The sequence below is a fragment of the Rhinopithecus bieti genome, unplaced genomic scaffold, assembly GCF_001698545.2.
Source record: "Rhinopithecus bieti isolate Rb0 unplaced genomic scaffold, ASM169854v2 scaffold_10223, whole genome shotgun sequence".
Lineage (NCBI taxonomy): Eukaryota > Metazoa > Chordata > Mammalia > Primates > Cercopithecidae > Rhinopithecus > Rhinopithecus bieti.
In genome coordinates, this window is record NW_016806659.1 from 2,913,650 (window position 1) to 2,932,665 (window position 19,016).

At 60.9% G+C, this 19,016-nt stretch overlaps 1 protein-coding gene across 1 annotated transcript in view; it reads left to right on the forward strand.

The window, feature by feature from the left end:
• The window catches only part of MYO7B (myosin VIIB), a 113,835-nt gene that overhangs the window by 90,524 nt on the left and 4,295 nt on the right, over window positions 1-19,016 (forward strand). Inside the window, 17 exon segments of the mRNA XM_017877371.1 lie at window positions 1,229-1,355; window positions 2,866-2,985; window positions 4,085-4,258; window positions 4,949-5,176; window positions 6,244-6,411; window positions 11,415-11,532; window positions 11,624-11,750; window positions 12,760-12,923; window positions 14,017-14,281; window positions 14,933-15,059; window positions 15,201-15,354; window positions 16,212-16,394; window positions 16,397-16,420; window positions 16,423-16,438; window positions 16,930-17,085; window positions 17,942-18,047; window positions 18,855-18,968. Coding sequence (XP_017732860.1) covers window positions 1,229-1,355; window positions 2,866-2,985; window positions 4,085-4,258; window positions 4,949-5,176; window positions 6,244-6,411; window positions 11,415-11,532; window positions 11,624-11,750; window positions 12,760-12,923; window positions 14,017-14,281; window positions 14,933-15,059; window positions 15,201-15,354; window positions 16,212-16,394; window positions 16,397-16,420; window positions 16,423-16,438; window positions 16,930-17,085; window positions 17,942-18,047; window positions 18,855-18,968 — 2,371 coding nt within the window.

Here is a 19,016-nt window from a genome sequence, read left to right on the forward strand (position 1 = left end):
GCTGGTTGGATGGTGGGGGCTGGTTGGATGGTAGGGGCCGGTTGGATAGTGGGGCCGGTTGGATTGTGGGGCCAGTTGGCTGGTGGGGCCGGTTGGCTGGTGGGGCCGGTTGGATGGTGGCGGCCAGTTGGGTGATGGGGCCAGTTGGATTGTGGGAGCTGGTTGGATAGTGGGGCTGGTTGGGTTATGGGGCCGGTTGGATGGTGGGGCCAGTTGGATGGTGAGGGCCGGTTGGATTATGGGGCAGGTTGGGTTTTGGGGCTGGTTGGATTGTGGGAGCTGGATGGATGGTGGGGCTGGTTGGATTGGGGAATGGAGGGATGAAAGGGCTCCAGGATGACCCCCAAATTTCCCATTTGAGTGAATGGCTAATGGCGATGCCTGTAGAGTACAGAAAGAGAAGGGATGCAGGAACTCAGAGAGGCAGCCATGCACATTGCTTCCCAACTCTGTTCGGTGACATCGTGTCACAGTTGACATTGGCTTTGGTGGGAACATTTACACCACAGAAATAAGCCAATGCTATGCTTTCCTTCCTGGGGAGCTGGTTGATAAACATTTACCAGCACACCACGGAGTATTAGGGGAAAGATGCTGGCCTCTGGAGACGTGGGATTTGAGGCGCTAATGGGCCACTTTGATAGCATGATAGAGGCTTGAGTCCATGAGGAAGGACGCAGGAGAGAACCGCCCCCATTACAGCCCTTCCAGGAGTGGGGAAGCTCCATAGACTGTGGGAGTAGAAAGGGTCAGGAGATGGGGTTGAGTGGTTCCCATGAAGTCCTCACTTTTCTCTCTGCTGTGGAGGGGAGGGGCTGCATTCAGGGAGGGAGGTGGGGCCTCAAGGCAGAGGGAGAAATGAACGTAATCATTATGAGGCTAGATCTCACCGTGAGGCTGGGGATCCCACACATCTGGGAGCAGATGGGCTGTAAAAAGGGTGCAGCTGCTGAGGACAGGGCCGTGGCTGGAGAACCCACTCCTTCCTGAAGCTGAGCCCCACGCTAAAGGACCGAGAGCACAGGCCACGGGAGAGGAATGGAGTAGGGATGCAGAGCCTGGTGGCACTGTCCTGAGAGAAGAGGAGGCTGGGCAGGGCCCCAGTGCTGGAGAGGTGCCCTGCATATGGGACCCCCCACAGGTGCAGAAGAGCTGTGTGCCCAGGTACCCCTGTCTCCTCTCCTTCTCCAGCCCCCAGCCTACTCTCCCAATGGTCTGTGTCTTTCAGGGATGAGATTTACTGCCAAATCTGCAAGCAGCTCTCGGAGAACTTCAAAACAAGCAGCCTGGCCCGGGGCTGGATCCTGCTCAGCCTCTGCCTCGGCTGCTTCCCCCCCTCAGAGAGGTTCATGAAGGTGAGAGGGCCCGGGAGGGCGGGCAGGGGGCAGGTTACGGTGGGAGCATAGGTAGCCCTTGGCCCTGGAGCAGGTCCACAAATCCCAGTCCGTGGCCCGTTTCTCCTGCTCCTGCAGGCCAGATGGGCAGCCGTGCCTGTGTTTCTACAGGCCTCAGTTTCCCCAGATGAAAAAGAGGACCCTGCTCCTGGCTCCTTCCAGCCCCTAATGCAGGGTCTGCAGGGTCATTTCACTTTGGCTCAGGTGCCAGGATGGCGCTTCAAGACTAAAATGAGAAGGTAGATGACACGGGCCTTGAAAAGACAGGTGTCCAGGAGTGGGCCCTGCCTGGAGATGGGCCGCGGCGCCTCTTTCTAGTTCTTGGGACTGAAAATGGAGGTGGGTTGGCCGAGTGTTAGTAGCCCCAAGCTTCACTGATTTCATATACCTTTAAATTCTGATTATAAAATTAAAATGTGAAAATCCAGAACATCTAAAGCCAAAATAAAAGTCATCCCCACACTCAGAGGTAACTTCCATTAATATTTTCTTCTGGTCTTTCCTGGTTCTACAGGGTTCTTATGATCAAACAGAAAACAGTTTCTCACATGTCCCCTTGGGGACAGCAGGAGCCACGGTCACTGAGGCCATCTGTACATGGCACTCAGGCTGCTCCTGACACCAGTAAACCCTTCCAGGCTGTCCCTCCCCACCCCAAGGCAGAAGAAACAACATCTTTCTGTGACACAAAAAGAGCTTCAACGCGTTTTCTCGAACATGTCTGGGACATGGATTCTTCCACCTTTTTTTTTTTTTTTTTTTTTTTTTTTTGAGATGGAATCTCGCTCTGTCACCCAGGTGGGAGTGCAGTGGTGCCATCTTGGCTCACTGCAAGCTCCGCCTCCCGGGTTCAAGCAATTCTCCTGCCTCAGCCTCGAGAGTAGCTGGGACTACAGGTGCGCATTACCGCACCAGGCTAATTTTTGTATTTTTAGTAGAGACAGGGTTTCACCATGTTGGCCAGGCTGGCCTCAAACTCCTGACCTCAGGTGATCCTCCCACCTTGGCCTCCCAAAGTGCTGGGATTATAGGCGTGAGCCGCTGTGCCTGGCCCTGCACTTTTCATTTACTGTCTTCATTATGTTTTCTCATGGTATCAGCCCCCCAGATGCCAGCGTGGTACCTCTCTGTTCCAGAAGGCACTGGAGTTGTGAGTGGGCACTTAGAGTTCACCTTCCAGTCATTCATCTCCATAGATGCCACCATGATCAAAAACCACACATCCACCTTTAGGATAGGCCTGCATTGTTGCAGCAAAGAGTGCACACGTCCAGACTATGCGCCGTTTGAAACGTGTTGCTGCTGTTCCTCAGAAACACACTAATCCATGTTCCTTCTCACAGGTGTGAGGGTGCCCCCTCAATGTACCTTACACGTTGAGTATTATAATTTTTAAGTCCACTTGGGCAGTGAGTAGAAACTGGCCTCCTTTCTGAGTGTCTTCCTCCCTTCTCCCCTCCTCACCTACCAGTATCTACTGAACTTCATTGGCCAAGGGCCGGCGACCTATGGCCCCTTCTGTGCCGAGCGCCTGAGACGCACCTATGCCAATGGGGTGCGTGCAGAGCCCCCCACCTGGCTGGAACTGCAGGTAGGGGCCGGCAGGGGTGGGAGCTGGCAGGGTGGGGTGGTGCAGGCCCCCAGGGACCCCCACATAGCTCATGGGATGCCTTCCTCTAGGAGAGAACTTTGTCCTCCGAGCCCTGCCATCTCCTCTGCGGTACCTCCCATGCTAGTGGTCCCTGTGAGTGCCCCTGGGGCTCAGCCTCCCCAGGCGTGGCCCCCATCTCTGAATCCATATTCCTTTGCGGCCCCACTAGCTAAGGGGAAGATCACCGGACCCATTCATTAGCATTACAGTGCGCCAGTTGCTTCCAGCTCTCCCCTCCAAGGGCATTTCACTTGGTGACAAGGGCAGTGGTCACACCATGGTTGGCATCCTTGGTGGCATTGCTGTTGGGCACATGTGCCACCTCAACCTGCTTTGGCAACTGTGTCATCTGTGAGTTCTCGCTGTTTTCTCAGGAAGGGTCATTCAGAACAGCCAGCCAGGGTGGCGAAGGCACCCCTGCACCTGGCTCTACACAAAGCTCTGGCTGCAGCCTAACCCTGGCAGGTGCTTGCCCTGTGGCCTGAGGTGCCCTAGACCAGGAGCTGCGGGTCACTTCTGCTGCACCTTCTTTCTGTTTTCACCCTGCCCCCGAGCCCACAGGGGCTCCCTGCCATGAGCCCTGGAATTGTAGGTGAACTTGCAGTAGCTGTGCATGTTGACACAAGGGGACGATACATAAAGGCCCCAAAATGTTCCTGAGTCCTGGACTCAGATTCCCAAGAGCTCCGGGTCTTTTGTGAGGTGAAGTCACTGAACCACACCAAACTCAAGATTCTCATAAAAGCAGCCACTATGGCCCGAGGCTGCCCCCGCTGGAGGTCCAGGAGGACCTAGACGCCTGTGGCTAACATTGCTCTTGCCTGGTGGCTGTGCTCCCAGCAGCAAACACCTGTTGGCCTGAATTTTGTTTTCCATGCCAAGCCCGTGGCCTGGGGCTTCAGAGGGCCCACCCCCGGGAACCCACGGGATGGCAAGCAGGGCCCATGGACTGGGGAGAGGAGGGAGGTGGTGGATGGGGGGCTGGCCTCTTGTCCATAGGTTCCGAGAGGCCGGGGAACTGAATCTCATCTGTCCCCAGGCTGTCAAGTCCAAGAAGCACATCCCCCTCCAAGTCATCCTGGCCACTGGAGAGAGCCTGACCGTCTCTGTGGACTCAGCCTCCACATCTCAGGAAATGTGCGTGCACATCGCTCACAAGCAGGGCCTCAGCGACCACCTGGGCTTCTCCCTCCAGGTCGCCGTGTACGACAAGGTACTGACCAGGCACCCTGCCCGTCACCCGCCTCCCTCATACACCCAGGGAGGGCACCCCGAGGCTCAAGCCCTCTCACCTTTCCAGCCTGGCCACCGCCTGCCCTCCCAGCCACGAGGCACAGGCAGGTGCACACATACACACACGGTAAGCAGCCTGTCCTCCCACACTCATATGGTCACCTCGCAGCTGCACCTTAGCCCCAGCAGTGCCACGTGCACACCTGGTCCCCACCCAGCTGCCACGCACAGACATCAGGCACTCACACCAGTCTCCCGATCCAAACTCCCTCATGCCCAGGAGCTGTGGACACCCTTGCAGCAAACATGGAGGGTCACACCAGCACAGACCCTCACCGCCCACACAGGCACCCCCAATTCCACACCCTCAGACTCAGACACACACCAGTCTGCCAACCAAGGCACCGGAGGCCGAGTCACATTGGCCGGACTCATGTCTGCCTCCTTAGGGAAGGGGCTGCAGGGAGAGTAACGGGGAGTGGCAGAGAGGCCATTGCTGTGTGGAGAAGCCCTTCAGTTGTCTACACGGACTCAGCAGTGTCTACTCAGCCCGCGCTGGGCTCCAAGGGCCCCAGGCCCTGTCCTCCACTTGCACATGCTGACGGTGGGCATCCCCGTGGGGTGGGGCATGCAACAGCTGCTAACCCCCGCTCCCCGACTCTGGCCTCAGTTCTGGTCCCTGGGCAGCGGGCGTGACCACGTAATGGATGCCATCGCCCAGTGTGAGCAGCTGGCCCAGGAGAGGGGTGAGAGCCAGCGCCAGTCACCCTGGCGCATCTACTTCCGGAAGGAATTCTTCACCCCCTGGCATGACTCCCGGGAGGACCCCGTTAGCACTGAGCTCATTTACCGCCAAGTCCTGCACGGAGTCTGGTCTGGCGAATACAGCTTCGAGAAGGTGAGGGGCCTTAGAGCCAAAGCCACCCTGGGCTTTGCCATCAGGAAGCATCCCATAGAGGAGGCACCCAACTGGCTTCTGAGGCCAGGTAGAGGGTGGAGGGGCAGGAGGCCAAGGGCAGAGGAACGGGGGCCAGGCAAGGGGGTCACAAGGGTGCAGGTCCCTTCCAGGCCCAGCCTCTGTTTCCTCCTCCCTTAGGCCACAGGTTTGTCTAAGCCTCCGGGGTCCGTGGTTCCGGCAGCAGGTCCCAGAGGACCCAGGCCTGCCTGGCCTCACCTCTCCTGCTCTGTTTATGGGGCAGTGAGACCTGGTGGTCAAGAACGTGGCCTTGGAGCCCTAATGCCTGAGTCCCACCTCCCCCTCTTCTTGGCATTGTGACCTTGGAAAGTCCTGTCACAGCTGAGCCTCGGGCCCTCATCTGACTGGGGGGCTCAGGAGGGGCTCTCACCTGGACTGTGCAGCTCATACCGGGAGCTCTTTTGTAGGGTGATTGTGAGAAAGCAGCGATTGTGTCCCTGAAGTTCTGGGGGCAGCAGGCACAACCCTCCTTGTGCCGAGTCAGTAAGATGCTGTTCAGGGACCCACTGGAGGCGGCCACAGCAGTGCAGGAAGCCCACCTGGAAGAGGCATGGGCAGGGAGTGACGGGACACCAGGCTCCACGAGGCTTTGGTCTTCCAGAGGGAACGGGCTTCTTGGGTCCCGCCCAGCTGAGCCCCGGCAGAAACTCCACGGGGTGGCCACTGGTCTCTCTTGACCAGCAAGGACTGGAGCCCTGATGGGGAAGGAGCTTGCCGCTCAGAGCAGCCCTACCGGGGTTCATCCCAGAACTAGAGAGCAGCCGTCGTCCTCAGGCAGAGGGCCTGTGGGGCTCAGGCCGAGGCCTCTGGGATTCCCGGCCTGCGTGGTGACCCAGTCAGGGCATGCAGGGAGGGGGAAGGTCCTGCGTGAGCTGCAGGTTAGCTCCCCTGTGCTGGGGCAGGAGCTCTGCCATGGGTCAGGGGCATCCTGGGGAAGGGTGAGCCCTTACTTCTCTCACTCGTCCCCGTGGGTGCCCTGGGCTGTGCAGGAGCAAGAGCTGGTGGAGCTGCTGGCCCGGCACTGCTACGTGCAGCTCGGCGCCTCAGCGGAGAGCCAGGCTATCCAGGAGCTGCTGCCCAGCTGCATCCCCCACAGGCTGTACAGGACCAAGCCCCCGGACAGGTGGGCGAGCCTCGTCACTGCCGCCTGCGCCAAGGTCAGCTTGCATGCCGCTCAAGCACCCAGCCGACGGCTCTCCTTCAGGTGGTGGGGGGCTCATGGATGGACTCCCTCCCTACAATCCCCACCCCCCGGGGGAACAACAAGCTTCAGCTTGACAGTTATGTAGAGCCTTGTCCCTTCAGGTTTAAGCAGTCCACTCAGTTCAGCTCTCTGTCACAGGCCCATGCCACCTTCTTCCTTCCAAGCTGGCATCTTGGATGGGTCCCTGTGCTGGTCTGCACTGCAGTGTCTGGCCAGGCCCTGGCCTCTCGGCATGAGAGGGCACCCGCAGCGGCTGACTGCTGACCATACCATGGCCTTGGGGGCCCCTCTGCCTGCCCCTGAGCCTCAGCATCCCCTCGCTGGGTGCATGGGAACCCCCCGGGCCAGAATGTATGGACATTCTAAACATTTGATACATGTCGAATATTTTCAGATCACCCTTCAGATTTGATGCATTTATTACATTCCCAAAACCAGTATATGAATAGTAGCCACTTTTTAAAGAAATAACACTGTATTCAGCAAACAGTGAAAAGAAAGTTCGGTTGGATATTATGGTCGCTGATGGACACAGCACAGTGGTGCTGGGGAGAGGAACGGGTGAAGGTGGGGAGTCAGGAAAGAGGAAGGAAGGAAACTGGAAGACAAGGAACTAGAGGTGGTCCCCAAGAGAGGCCCCCAGAGACAAAGCAGAGCTCCAGAGAAGAAAGAAGAGAGAAGCACCGGGACACAGATTCGGAGCAAGATACCCTCCTGCACGGAGCGAGTCACAGACCCACAAGGCATAGGCTGGCAAGAGCGAGCCTGGGCTGGGGCACACAGACAGCGCCTTCCACAGCTAGCACAGCCCCGCCCTACAGATGCTAATGAGGGGATAGGGAACAGCTTTCCTCCCTCCTCCTAATGGGTCCCCACACCCCTCCCAGGTAGAATAGGGCAGCGCCAGGCCGGGCACGGTGGCTCACACCAGTAATCCCAGCATTTTGGGAAGCCAAGACAGGTGGATCACCTGAGGTCAGGAGTTTGAGAGCAGTCTGGCCAACATGGCAAAACTCCATCTCTACTAAAACTACAGAAATTAGCTGGGCGCAGTGGCATGCCGCTGTAGTCCCAGCTACTCGGGAGGCTGAGGCAGGAGAATTGCTTGAACTCGGGAGGCGGAGCTTGCAGTGAGCCGAGATCGCACCACTGCACTCAGCCTGGGTGACAGAGCGAGACTCTGTCTCAAAAAAGCAAAAANAAGTCCAAGAAGCACATCCCCCTCCAAGTCATCCTGGCCACTGGAGAGAGCCTGACCGTCTCTGTGGACTCAGCCTCCACATCTCAGGAAATGTGCGTGCACATCGCTCACAAGCAGGGCCTCAGCGACCACCTGGGCTTCTCCCTCCAGGTCGCCGTGTACGACAAGGTACTGACCAGGCACCCTGCCCGTCACCCGCCTCCCTCATACACCCAGGGAGGGCACCCCGAGGCTCAAGCCCTCTCACCTTTCCAGCCTGGCCACCGCCTGCCCTCCCAGCCACGAGGCACAGGCAGGTGCACACATACACACACGGTAAGCAGCCTGTCCTCCCACACTCATATGGTCACCTCGCAGCTGCACCTTAGCCCCAGCAGTGCCACGTGCACACCTGGTCCCCACCCAGCTGCCACGCACAGACATCAGGCACTCACACCAGTCTCCCGATCCAAACTCCCTCATGCCCAGGAGCTGTGGACACCCTTGCAGCAAACATGGAGGGTCACACCAGCACAGACCCTCACCGCCCACACAGGCACCCCCAATTCCACACCCTCAGACTCAGACACACACCAGTCTGCCAACCAAGGCACCGGAGGCCGAGTCACATTGGCCGGACTCATGTCTGCCTCCTTAGGGAAGGGGCTGCAGGGAGAGTAACGGGGAGTGGCAGAGAGGCCATTGCTGTGTGGAGAAGCCCTTCAGTTGTCTACACGGACTCAGCAGTGTCTACTCAGCCCGCGCTGGGCTCCAAGGGCCCCAGGCCCTGTCCTCCACTTGCACATGCTGACGGTGGGCATCCCCGTGGGGTGGGGCATGCAACAGCTGCTAACCCCGCTCCCCGACTCTGGCCTCAGTTCTGGTCCCTGGGCAGCGGGCGTGACCACGTAATGGATGCCATCGCCCAGTGTGAGCAGCTGGCCCAGGAGAGGGGTGAGAGCCAGCGCCAGTCACCCTGGCGCATCTACTTCCGGAAGGAATTCTTCACCCCTGGCATGACTCCCGGGAGGACCCCGTTAGCACTGAGCTCATTTACCGCCAAGTCCTGCACGGAGTCTGGTCTGGCGAATACAGCTTCGAGAAGGTGAGGGGCCTTAGAGCCAAAGCCACCCTGGGCTTTGCCATCAGGAAGCATCCCATAGAGGAGGCACCCAACTGGCTTCTGAGGCCAGGTAGAGGGTGGAGGGGCAGGAGGCCAAGGGCAGAGGAACGGGGCCAGGCAAGGGGTCACAAGGGTGCAGGTCCCTTCCAGGCCCAGCCTCTGTTTCCTCCTCCCTTAGGCCACAGGTTTGTCCAAGCCTCCGGGGTCCGTGGTTCCGGCAGCAGGTCCCAGAGGACCCAGGCCTGCCTGGCCTCACCTCTCCTGCTCTGTTTATGGGGCAGTGAGACCTGGTGGTCAAGAACGTGGCCTTGGAGCCCTAATGCCTGAGTCCCACCTCCCCTCTTCTTGGCATTGTGACCTTGGAAAGTCCTGTCACAGCTGAGCCTCGGGCCCTCATCTGACTGGGGGGCTCAGGAGGGGCTCTCACCTGGACTGTGCAGCTCATACCGGGAGCTCTTTTGTAGGGTGATTGTGAGAAAGCAGCGATTGTGTCCCTGAAGTTCTGGGGCAGCAGGCACAACCCTCCTTGTGCCGAGTCAGTAAGATGCTGTTCAGGGACCCACTGGAGGCGGCCACAGCAGTGCAGGAAGCCCACCTGGAAGAGGCATGGGCAGGGAGTGACGGGACACCAGGCTCCACGAGGCTTTGGTCTTCCAGAGGGAACGGGCTTCTTGGGTCCCGCCCAGCTGAGCCCCGGCAGAAACTCCACGGGGTGGCCACTGGTCTCTCTTGACCAGCAAGGACTGGAGCCCTGATGGGGAAGGAGCTTGCCGCTCAGAGCAGCCCTACCGGGGTTCATCCCAGAACTAGAGAGCAGCCGTCGTCCTCAGGCAGAGGGCCTGTGGGGCTCAGGCCGAGGCCTCTGGGATTCCCGGCCTGCGTGGTGACCCAGTCAGGGCATGCAGGGAGGGGAAGGTCCTGCGTGAGCTGCAGGTTAGCTCCCCTGTGCTGGGGCAGGAGCTCTGCCATGGGTCAGGGGCATCCTGGGGAAGGGTGAGCCCTTACTTCTCTCACTCGTCCCCGTGGGTGCCCTGGGCTGTGCAGGAGGAAGAGCTGGTGGAGCTGCTGGCCCGGCACTGCTATGTGCAGCTTGGCGCCTCAGCGGAGAGCCAGGCTATCCAGGAGCTGCTGCCCAGCTGCATCCCCACAGGCTGTACAGGACCAAGCCCCGGACAGGTGGGCGAGCCTCGTCACTGCCGCCTGCGCCAAGGTCAGCTTGCATGCCGCTCAAGCACCCAGCCGACGGCTCTCCTTCAGGTGGTGGGGGGCTCATGGATGGACTCCCTCCCTACAATCCCCACCCCCCGGGGAACAACAAGCTTCAGCTTGACAGTTATGTAGAGCCTTGTCCCTTCAGGTTTAAGCAGTCCACTCAGTTCAGCTCTCTGTCACAGGCCCATGCCACCTTCTTCCTTCCAAGCTGGCATCTTGGATGGGTCCCTGTGCTGGTCTGCACTGCAGTGTCTGGCCAGGCCCTGGCCTCTCGGCATGAGAGGGCACCCGCAGCGGCTGACTGCTGACCATACCATGGCCTTGGGGCCCCTCTGCCTGCCCCTGAGCCTCAGCATCCCCTCGCTGGGTGCATGGGAACCCCCCGGGCCAGAATGTATGGACATTCTAAACATTTGATACATGTCGAATATTTTCAGATCACCCTTCAGATTTGATGCATTTATTACATTCCCAAAACCAGTATATGAATAGTAGCCACTTTTAAAGAAATAACACTGTATTCAGCAAACAGTGAAAAGAAAGTTCGGTTGGATATTATGGTCGCTGATGGACACAGCACAGTGGTGCTGGGGAGAGGAACGGGTGAAGGTGGGGAGTCAGGAAAGAGGAAGGAAGGAAACTGGAAGACAAGGAACTAGAGGTGGTCCCCAAGAGAGGCCCCAGAGACAAAGCAGAGCTCCAGAGAAGAAAGAAGAGAGAAGCACCGGGACACAGATTCGGAGCAAGATACCCTCCTGCACGGAGCGAGTCACAGACCCACAAGGCATAGGCTGGCAAGAGCGAGCCTGGGCTGGGGCACACAGACAGCGCCTTCCACAGCTAGCACAGCCCCGCCCTACAGATGCTAATGAGGGGATAGGGAACAGCTTTCCTCCCTCCTCCTAATGGGTCCCCACACCCCTCCCAGGTAGAATAGGGCAGCGCCAGGCCGGGCACGGTGGCTCACACCAGTAATCCCAGCATTTTGGGAAGCCAAGACAGGTGGATCACCTGAGGTCAGGAGTTTGAGAGCAGTCTGGCCAACATGGCAAAACTCCATCTCTACTAAAACTACAGAAATTAGCTGGGCGCAGTGGCATGCCGCTGTAGTCCCAGCTACTCGGGAGGCTGAGGCAGGAGAATTGCTTGAACTCGGGAGGCGGAGCTTGCAGTGAGCCGAGATCGCACCACTGCACTCAGCCTGGGTGACAGAGCGAGACTCTGTCTCAAAAAAGCAAAAAAAAAAAAAAAAAGGAATAGGGTTGCACCAGTCCCTGGGGACGTCCCAGGTCCCTCCCTGCAGGCTCTGTCTCCAGGCACTGGCCTCGCTTTAAGTAGAGGCTTCTCAGAAGGATCCACCAACTCTTTTACCCTGAGCACTGGGTGAGGGATTCACTAGGGAGGCAGGTGACGGAGGTGACATCCAGGATCCCCCTCTCAGGCCCCATACACTCAGAGGCAAGCCACACCGCTGGCCGTGCAAGAGCAGGTGGTGGACGCTGCCCGCCTGCAGTGGCCGCTGCTCTTCTCCCGGCTCTTTGAAGTCATCACACTCTCAGGTAATGGCATCTGACGGGGGGCGGGGAGCGGGTACGGGCTGGGCACCCAGGGATCCCATGCAGCCTTCACATTGCCGTCTCTCCTGGCCAGGCCCCCGCCTGCCCAAGACGCAGCTGATCTTGGCTGTTAACTGGAAGGGGCTTTGCTTCCTGGACCAGCGGGAGAAGACACTGCTGGAGCTCTCTTTCCCAGAGGTCATGGGTCTGGTCGCCAAGAGGTGGGGGCCCTGAGGGAAGATCTCACACCCTGAGTCCTTGGATTGATGCATCTGGGGGCTCAGGGAGAGATGGGGAGAGGGGCGGCGTGCGCTCCCGGGTGACAGGCCGGGGTGGTGGGACAAGAATCAACGTATACGATGCCCTCTGTACTTGGGAGTCCCACCCTCCTGCACCAGGCTGCACTGCCCACGAAGTGCTCCGTTGGGGCATCACGGTTGCACTCGCAGCTTCTCTTTGAAACCCAGATCCACCCGGAAAGGGCACAGAAGCGTGCAGCCTCTGCCATGCACTTATTTAGAGGGCTCCTTTCTTTGTCATGGATGAGAACTGGTGGCCTAGAGGGTACAGATTGTCTGGGAGAGTGGCAAGGGACAGTGCCTGGTGTGTCCCGGGGCACGAGGCAGGGCAGGGGCTGACCCCCACTCCCAGGGGAACTTTTTCATGCCTTTTGGGAAGCCCCACCCAAGCCCTGCCAGAGTACCCCTTGGTTAAAGCACACGACAGAGTGGCACACGCATCTCTGGGCTGTGCCAGGCATACAGTGCTCACCACTCCCCACTGGCCACCTCTCACTGAGGCTGTCCATGCTGGGCACTTTCCTGTATGCCACGAAGTCCTGACAGCATCACCCATTCTGCAGATGAGTCAACTGTGGCATGCCGAGGCTCGGTGGCTCAGAGTAAGCACATGGCACAGCCGCCGACTCAGCTCAGCTCTGATCTTTGCAGCGTCCCTGTGGTGTCCCTGCACACCGGCCACCTCATTATCTGCCCAGAGCCGACCCCACACATGGGCTGCACCACTTGCAGCCTCTGAGGGACCCTGTGCCCCGCCATCCTTCATTTGTCCAGACCCACAGTGGTGTCTGGCCTGGTCCTGGCCCTGGTAGAGCAGCTCTATGTCCTCATCTGTGACTCAGGACCCCCAGTCCCACCTCCTGAGGCTGTTTAGGGGCTGGATCAGGGGGAGGTGGAGGGGGCTCCTGGTCACGCTGCCCTCTGTCTCCAGGGAGGCCCAGGGCAGGCAGAGGCTGCTGCTCTCCACCATGCATGAGGAATACGAGTTTGCGTCGCCCAGCAGTGTGGCCGTCGCTGAGCTGGTGGCCCTGTTCCTGGAGGGCCTGAAGGAGAGGTCCGTGTTCGCCATGGCCCTGCAGGACAGGAAGGCCACAGGTGCCAGACTGGGTGGGGTGGGGGGAGGGCTGCGCAGGGAGTCTGTAGGGAGGTGGCGTGCTCATCTCCACACACAGCAGCCGCAAGGCAAGCAGAGAGAGGGAGGGCCCCAAAGCTCTGTGGGGGCAGCTTTAGACCAGGCCCTACCTTCTCTCAGCCACTGCTTCCTCTTCTACAAAATTAGGGGCTAAAGGAGGTGGTCTCCAGCCCCGCAAGGCCAGCCACGCTCAGCACTGCACTGCTACAGAAGCACCGAGAAGGGCCAGCCTCCAGCCCAGGGAAGCTTTGAACACCATCCCCACAGTGCACTGCTGCAGAAGCACCCCATTATCCCATTTTACAGACACGAGGCCAGAGGCCCAGAGATGGAAGTAGCTCGCCCAGGTCACACAGCTCAAGGGGATGGGAGCCTAGTTCTTGGCCGCAGCTCTCCTGCAAGCCGGCACTCCAGCGAGAGCTGGGCTGTGTCTGTGGGCTATAGGCGAGCATAACAAAGCCCCAGGACCCCTGCTGGCCCAGGCTGCTGGCGGGGCAGTCATGGGCAGTGGGTGGTACAGTTAGTGCAGGGACTTCACAAGGGGGTGCTGGTTGGGATGCAGCAGAAGAGGCTGTGCGTGGGGTCTTTGGGCAGTGAGAAATGTCAGCTGAGATGTGCTGCCCTGTTGCCCCATTCAGTACTCATGGCCACCGCACGAGGGAAAGAGGATTGCCATCTCCAAATTCCAGATGAGGAAGCGGGCTAGAGAGGCAGGCAGCACTCAGGCCAGGCGTGGGGACTGCCAGCCTGTGCATCCTCCCCTCCCTCATCCCCGGCTCCTGGTCAGCCTTCCGAGGGTCTCCCAGGGCTAGGGCTGCAGTCAGAGCTCTCGAGCCCCCACCCACCCTGGGCTCTGTGCCTGTGTGGCTGCAGCAGGTGACAGCCGTCTGAGGCCCCCGAGGTTCCAGTCCCACCATTGCTCACTCTTGGAGTGGTCTTCTGCCCACCACTCTGTGCCTCTGTTTCATCCGTCAAGGGAGATGACCCACAAAATGCCAGCACAGCCTCTGGCCCCTGCAGAGCCCTTAGCAAATGGCAGCCTCCCTACCCTTACAGATGATGCCACCCTCCTGGCCTTCAAGAAGGGGGACCTGTTGGTCCTGACAAAGAAGCAGGGGCTGCTGGCCTCTGAGAACTGGACCCTCAGCCAGAACGACAGGACAGGCAAGACGGGGCTGGTGCCCATGGCCTGCCTCTACACCATCCCCACGGTCACTAAGCCCTCGGCACAGCTGCTGGTAACTGGCACGCTCCCTTGTCCTCAGCCTGGGTACCCGAGGGCAGGGTGGAGCAGTCCTGGGATGCCTAGTCGGGAGGCCTAGTTCAGGCCCTGCAGCCCACCTAGCAGAGGCCAGGAGGGCCACCTGGGCAGCCCCCACCATTCTTGTGGCAAGGTGTGTGTGCAGTGCCAGCCCAGCTCGTGGTACTTAGTAGGCGCTCAATAAATGGGTGTTCCCTCCCTCTTCCATCACGGGTGTGTCCTGGGGACAAACCCAATCTTCCTCTGCCTCATTTACACTCTGACCCAAGGGGGCCCAAGTCTCTGCCCGCACAAGGGAACCACCCACCCCAGCCAAGACCAGGCTCTCGGGAGACAGGAATGGCAGGCATTGCAACATGGACGTACTGAGTGCCAAGTATGTGCCCTGTGCCTGTGGTATGAGTCTGGGCACAATAGTAGCTCCACCCTCAGGGCAGACATTTGGGCAGATAATGATGCATGGATGGCAACTGTGTAAAGTGCCACCAAGGAGAGGGACCAATAATAGGGTGGGGAGCTCCCCCTGTCTGGGAAGGCATCCCTGAGGGAGGGACGTTTGTGCTGAGGCCTGAAGTTGGTGGCAGACCAGGCAGGTAGGGCTGGGGTGAGAGGGGCCCCATTAGAGAAGCGGGAAGCCTGGAGCGCCGTCTGAGAAACCCCAGGAGCCTGCGGGGGCCCCCCCCCAGAACATGTGATGTGGGGCTGCCACAGCCATTGCCGCACTCATCCTCCCGAGCCGAAAGGGCAGAGAGGCGCCCCGAAGCGCAAGTCACGGCGCTCCCTGCGCCGCTCACACCGGCCCAGGCACGGGGCTTATGCGGCTGAGTGGCCTGCTCCAGTGCGCTGCCTTCCCAAGTCACTTTAGGCCGCCGGACCCTGGCGGGGAGGCAGCCCCCTGCCAGAAAGGGCCTCCGGATGGGCCCCAGTGCCGCTCCCCTGGGCCACCCCACCAGCGCCCCCTGTGCCCCTCCCCCTCCAGGCAGCCTCCTTCGGGCCATTGTCCACCAGGCAGAAGGAGGAAGCTGGCCGGCTCCCAGCGGAGGCGCCAGCCGCAGCAGCCAACATCCCGAGGACCCCACCCAACGAAAAGCCGCCACACCCTGGAGGCAGTGTCTCCTTTCGGGAGTTCTCAGGTGCAAGCGCCTCCGCTCTCATTGGCGTCCCACCTTCCCAGGACCCACCTCGCCCTCATTGCACCCCGCTCCCAGCCCCGGCCCTGTTGCACCACTTTCAGCCCCGCCCCTGCCTGCTTGCCCACCCCCTCTCCCAGCCCCCACCCCACCCCCGTTGCACCCCGGCCTCCCAGCCTGCCTCCACCTCATTGCCCACCCCCCACTGGAGGGGCTGCAGAGAGGCCACGGGGCCCCCATGTGGCAGGCCCTGCCTGGGCTCCCCCCAGCCCCAGGAGGTCCCAGGATGGCCGCGGCTTGCCCAGCAAGGGGTGGGGATGCTCTGGCCCTCCCACAGCCCCACCAGGTGGGCCTCAGGACAGAGGCAGGGAGGGGGAGCGTGGACAGGGGCAGGGAACCACAGGGGGGCAGGGCCCCTCGATGCCAGCCTCGTGACGCTTCACAGGCCGCTCCGGGGAGAAGGGCATACAGGCTGAGCATGGCCTGGGCTGCCCCCTGGGCCCGGGTGGGCCCGGCGGCCCACCTGCCTGGCCCTATCCTCTGCCAGCCGGCCCTGCGACAGCCGCTGCCCCTCAAGCGGGGGAGCTCCACCCGGCCAACATTACCTTCTGCCGACATCGCCTGCCAGATCTTTGGCCGTCGATATCCTTCCGCGCCCAGCCCTGCCTGGCCCCCCGGGCCGTTGGCTCACCCCAGGCAGAGTGCCACCCAGCATGCTCCTGGCGGCCCTACCAGGCTGCTGCTCTTAGGGCAGAGGAGCCAGAGGGTCTAGAAACCAGAGGTGGCGGGCGGCACGGGCAGCCCACACGTGGCTCACCGCAGCGGCCTGGGTCCTCAGGGCGTTCATCAACGGGGCCTAGGTCGGGGTCAGCAATCGATCCCAGTCTGTGTCAGCGCGGGCCGCCCCAGCACCATGCTCCTTGACAGCCACCACCCCATCCCCGGCTACATGGGTGACTACCCTCTCGGCAGGGCCTGGCCCAGCCTGGAGCTCACTGACCAGATCTTCATGGCTGGCCCTGCAGCACCCGGCCTGCAGGACGAGTCTACTGCCAGATCCTGAAGCAGCTGACCACAACTCCAACAGGTCTGCTGCGGCGGTTGGCCGGCCGTGCGTCACCCTCAGCCCTTATCCCAGCCCCTGAGGCCAGACCGAGGCTCAGAGGGGACACCGCAGCTCGTGGCGGCAGAACCTCCGCCTGGGCGCCTGCATCAGCAGTGGGAAGGGCTGAGGCCCTTGGTCTGCTCTGCTGATGTCCTAGGGGCGGTCAGAGCAGGAGAGGATGGCCCTGCCCGCTCCCACCCCGTGCGTGTGACCTGGCAGGTCATGGCCTCTGTGGGCTTCAGTGTCTTTTTCCACAAAATGGGTGCAATGCCCACCCACCCCCGTTTTGAGGGTGCAAAAGCCCGTGGCATCAGGCAGCTGGGCACAGCTGGCATGGTGCAGCTTGGCTGGTGCCCTTCCCCTCGGGCCCTCTAGACATCAGTAGTTCTCATATCCGTCCCTGCTCCCCAGGGTGCCTGCCTGGCCTGGGCCCCCTGAGGAGCCCTTCCCCACTGACAAACGCCATCTTCCAGGCACAGTGAGGAGCGGGGCTGGCAGCTGCTGTGGCTCTGCACTGGCCTCTTCCCGCCCAGCAAGGGGCTGCTGCCCCATGCCCAAAAGTTCATAGACACCCGGAGGGGGAAGCTGCTGGCCCCCGACTGCAGCCGCCACATCCAGAGGGTCCTCAGGTGAGCCGAGTGCCTCCAGCCCCCAGCATTGACCCTGGGCCCACAGACCTGGGATGTCGTGGGCCTGGCCAGCCCTCCAGGAGCTCATGGTCCCAGAAGGACTCTCCAGAAGCCAGTGTCAGCTTGGGAGGCAGGATCAGGCCCCAAGCCGCCAGAGAAGAGGGTGGGGGGTGAGGCCCAGGAGGGTCGAGAGAAGGCTCAGTCATAGCCACCAGCTCCCCTGCCCCACCACTGCCCGGCGGTGGCACAGAGGCACTGCCTGGGGGATAGAGGGGGACCTGGATGCCCCAGCCCAGGCCTTCAAGGCTGAGGTCAGAGGCCCGTCCTTCCAAGTCCATGCGGCCTCCCTCATCCGCCCACAGCCGGGAAGCACCTCCTTGGACGTCTTTGCTCTCCCCCACCGCTCCTGCTTCCTCTGCTTGGCCTCCTGTGGCCGTGAGGAGGGCAGGTTGACTGTGGCAGTGGCTGATTTCAGTGGCAGCCATGGTCACAGAGGGAGGTGGGCGCCCCACAGAGGCCCTGCCAGAGTCCCTGGCCCCTGCCCGATGCTCCTATTGTGTGAGAACAAGAACACGGCCAGCCTCACTCACCGGCGCCTCCCCGGGAGCCCCTGGCCTGGCCCTTCCCATGTGTGGCCCAGGCTTTCGGGCACAGCTGCAGCGTCACTGCCTCTGAGGCTGCACGCGAGCCAGGGGCAGCCCCTGGGAATGTGCAAGGGGCTGGAACCACCCCGGTGATGGTCACTGGGGTTATTTTTCTTTTGTTTCTGGCACATGGTTTAGGGCCCGCGTTGGGGTTGGGGCATGGGTGAGGATGAGGGTGGGGGTGGCACCTGCAGCACACGCTTCCCCCTCAGGACAGGGCCCCGGAAGCAGCCCCCGCACCAGGTGGAGGTGGAGGCCGCGGAGCAGAACATCTCCCGCATCTGCCACAAGGTCTACTTCCCCAATGACACCAGCGAGGTGAGGCACTGCTCTGGCCTGCACGGCAAATCTCAGGCCTCCAAAGGCCAGCGGGCACCCTCCCTCCTGGCCCAGCCTGCTCCTTGGGAACCCCGGAGAGCCTTTTCTAGGGCTGTCCCATCCTCACCAGTCTCCTGCCCCTCCCCATGGGACGCAGGCCCTGCCTGCCCTTTGGAAGTCAGGCCAGTCCCAAGGTATGAGTTGGGGGATCCAGGCCCAGGACACAGGAGAGAGGACAGAGGGGTGGGCAGCAAGGGTGAGTCCCAGGATCTGGGGGCTCCTAGGGGCTTCTGAGCAGCTGGGGTGCGGGAGATCAGGTGTCCCCACTGTATGTGCCTTGTGCACAGAGCCTGCCATGGCTGCTGGGGGAGAAAGGGGACAGGGGACAGGTGGGAGACCACCAGGACCCAGCCGTGACACAGAGGCCTTCACCAGGGGCAGCAAAGAGAGGCCGGCTGAGAGGCCAAGGTGGGCAGTGTCGCCTCACACCCTCTCCAACAGCAGGGTGGTCTTTTTGGTCTTGGGGACCTTCAGATCCCAGTAACAGGAAGTTCCCACAGTCTGGCTGCTGGGCTCTGAAGGCAAGTCAAAAGGCCAGGCCTCCAGGGCCCCAGGGCAACGAATGCTGGGACTAAACAATGTGAGCCTCTGGCCAGGGTTCTGGAAGGGAGGCTTGTTCTGCTCAGGGCAGACCACATCCAACCCAGGTTTCATGAAGGAGCAAAGGTGCCAGGCTAGGAAGGCTCATCCTGGGCTGTGCTGGCCCCTAGCCAGGCCCCGGGCCTCACCAGCCGCCTCTCTGTTCAGATGCTGGAGGTGGTTGCCAACACACGGGTGCGGGATGTGTGTGACAGCATTGCCACCAGGCTGCAGCTGGCCTCCTGGGAGGGCTGCAGTCTCTTCATCAAGATTGCAGACAAGGTGGGCTGGGCTGGGCTGGGGCTGGGCAGATGGTGGGCGGGCGGGTGG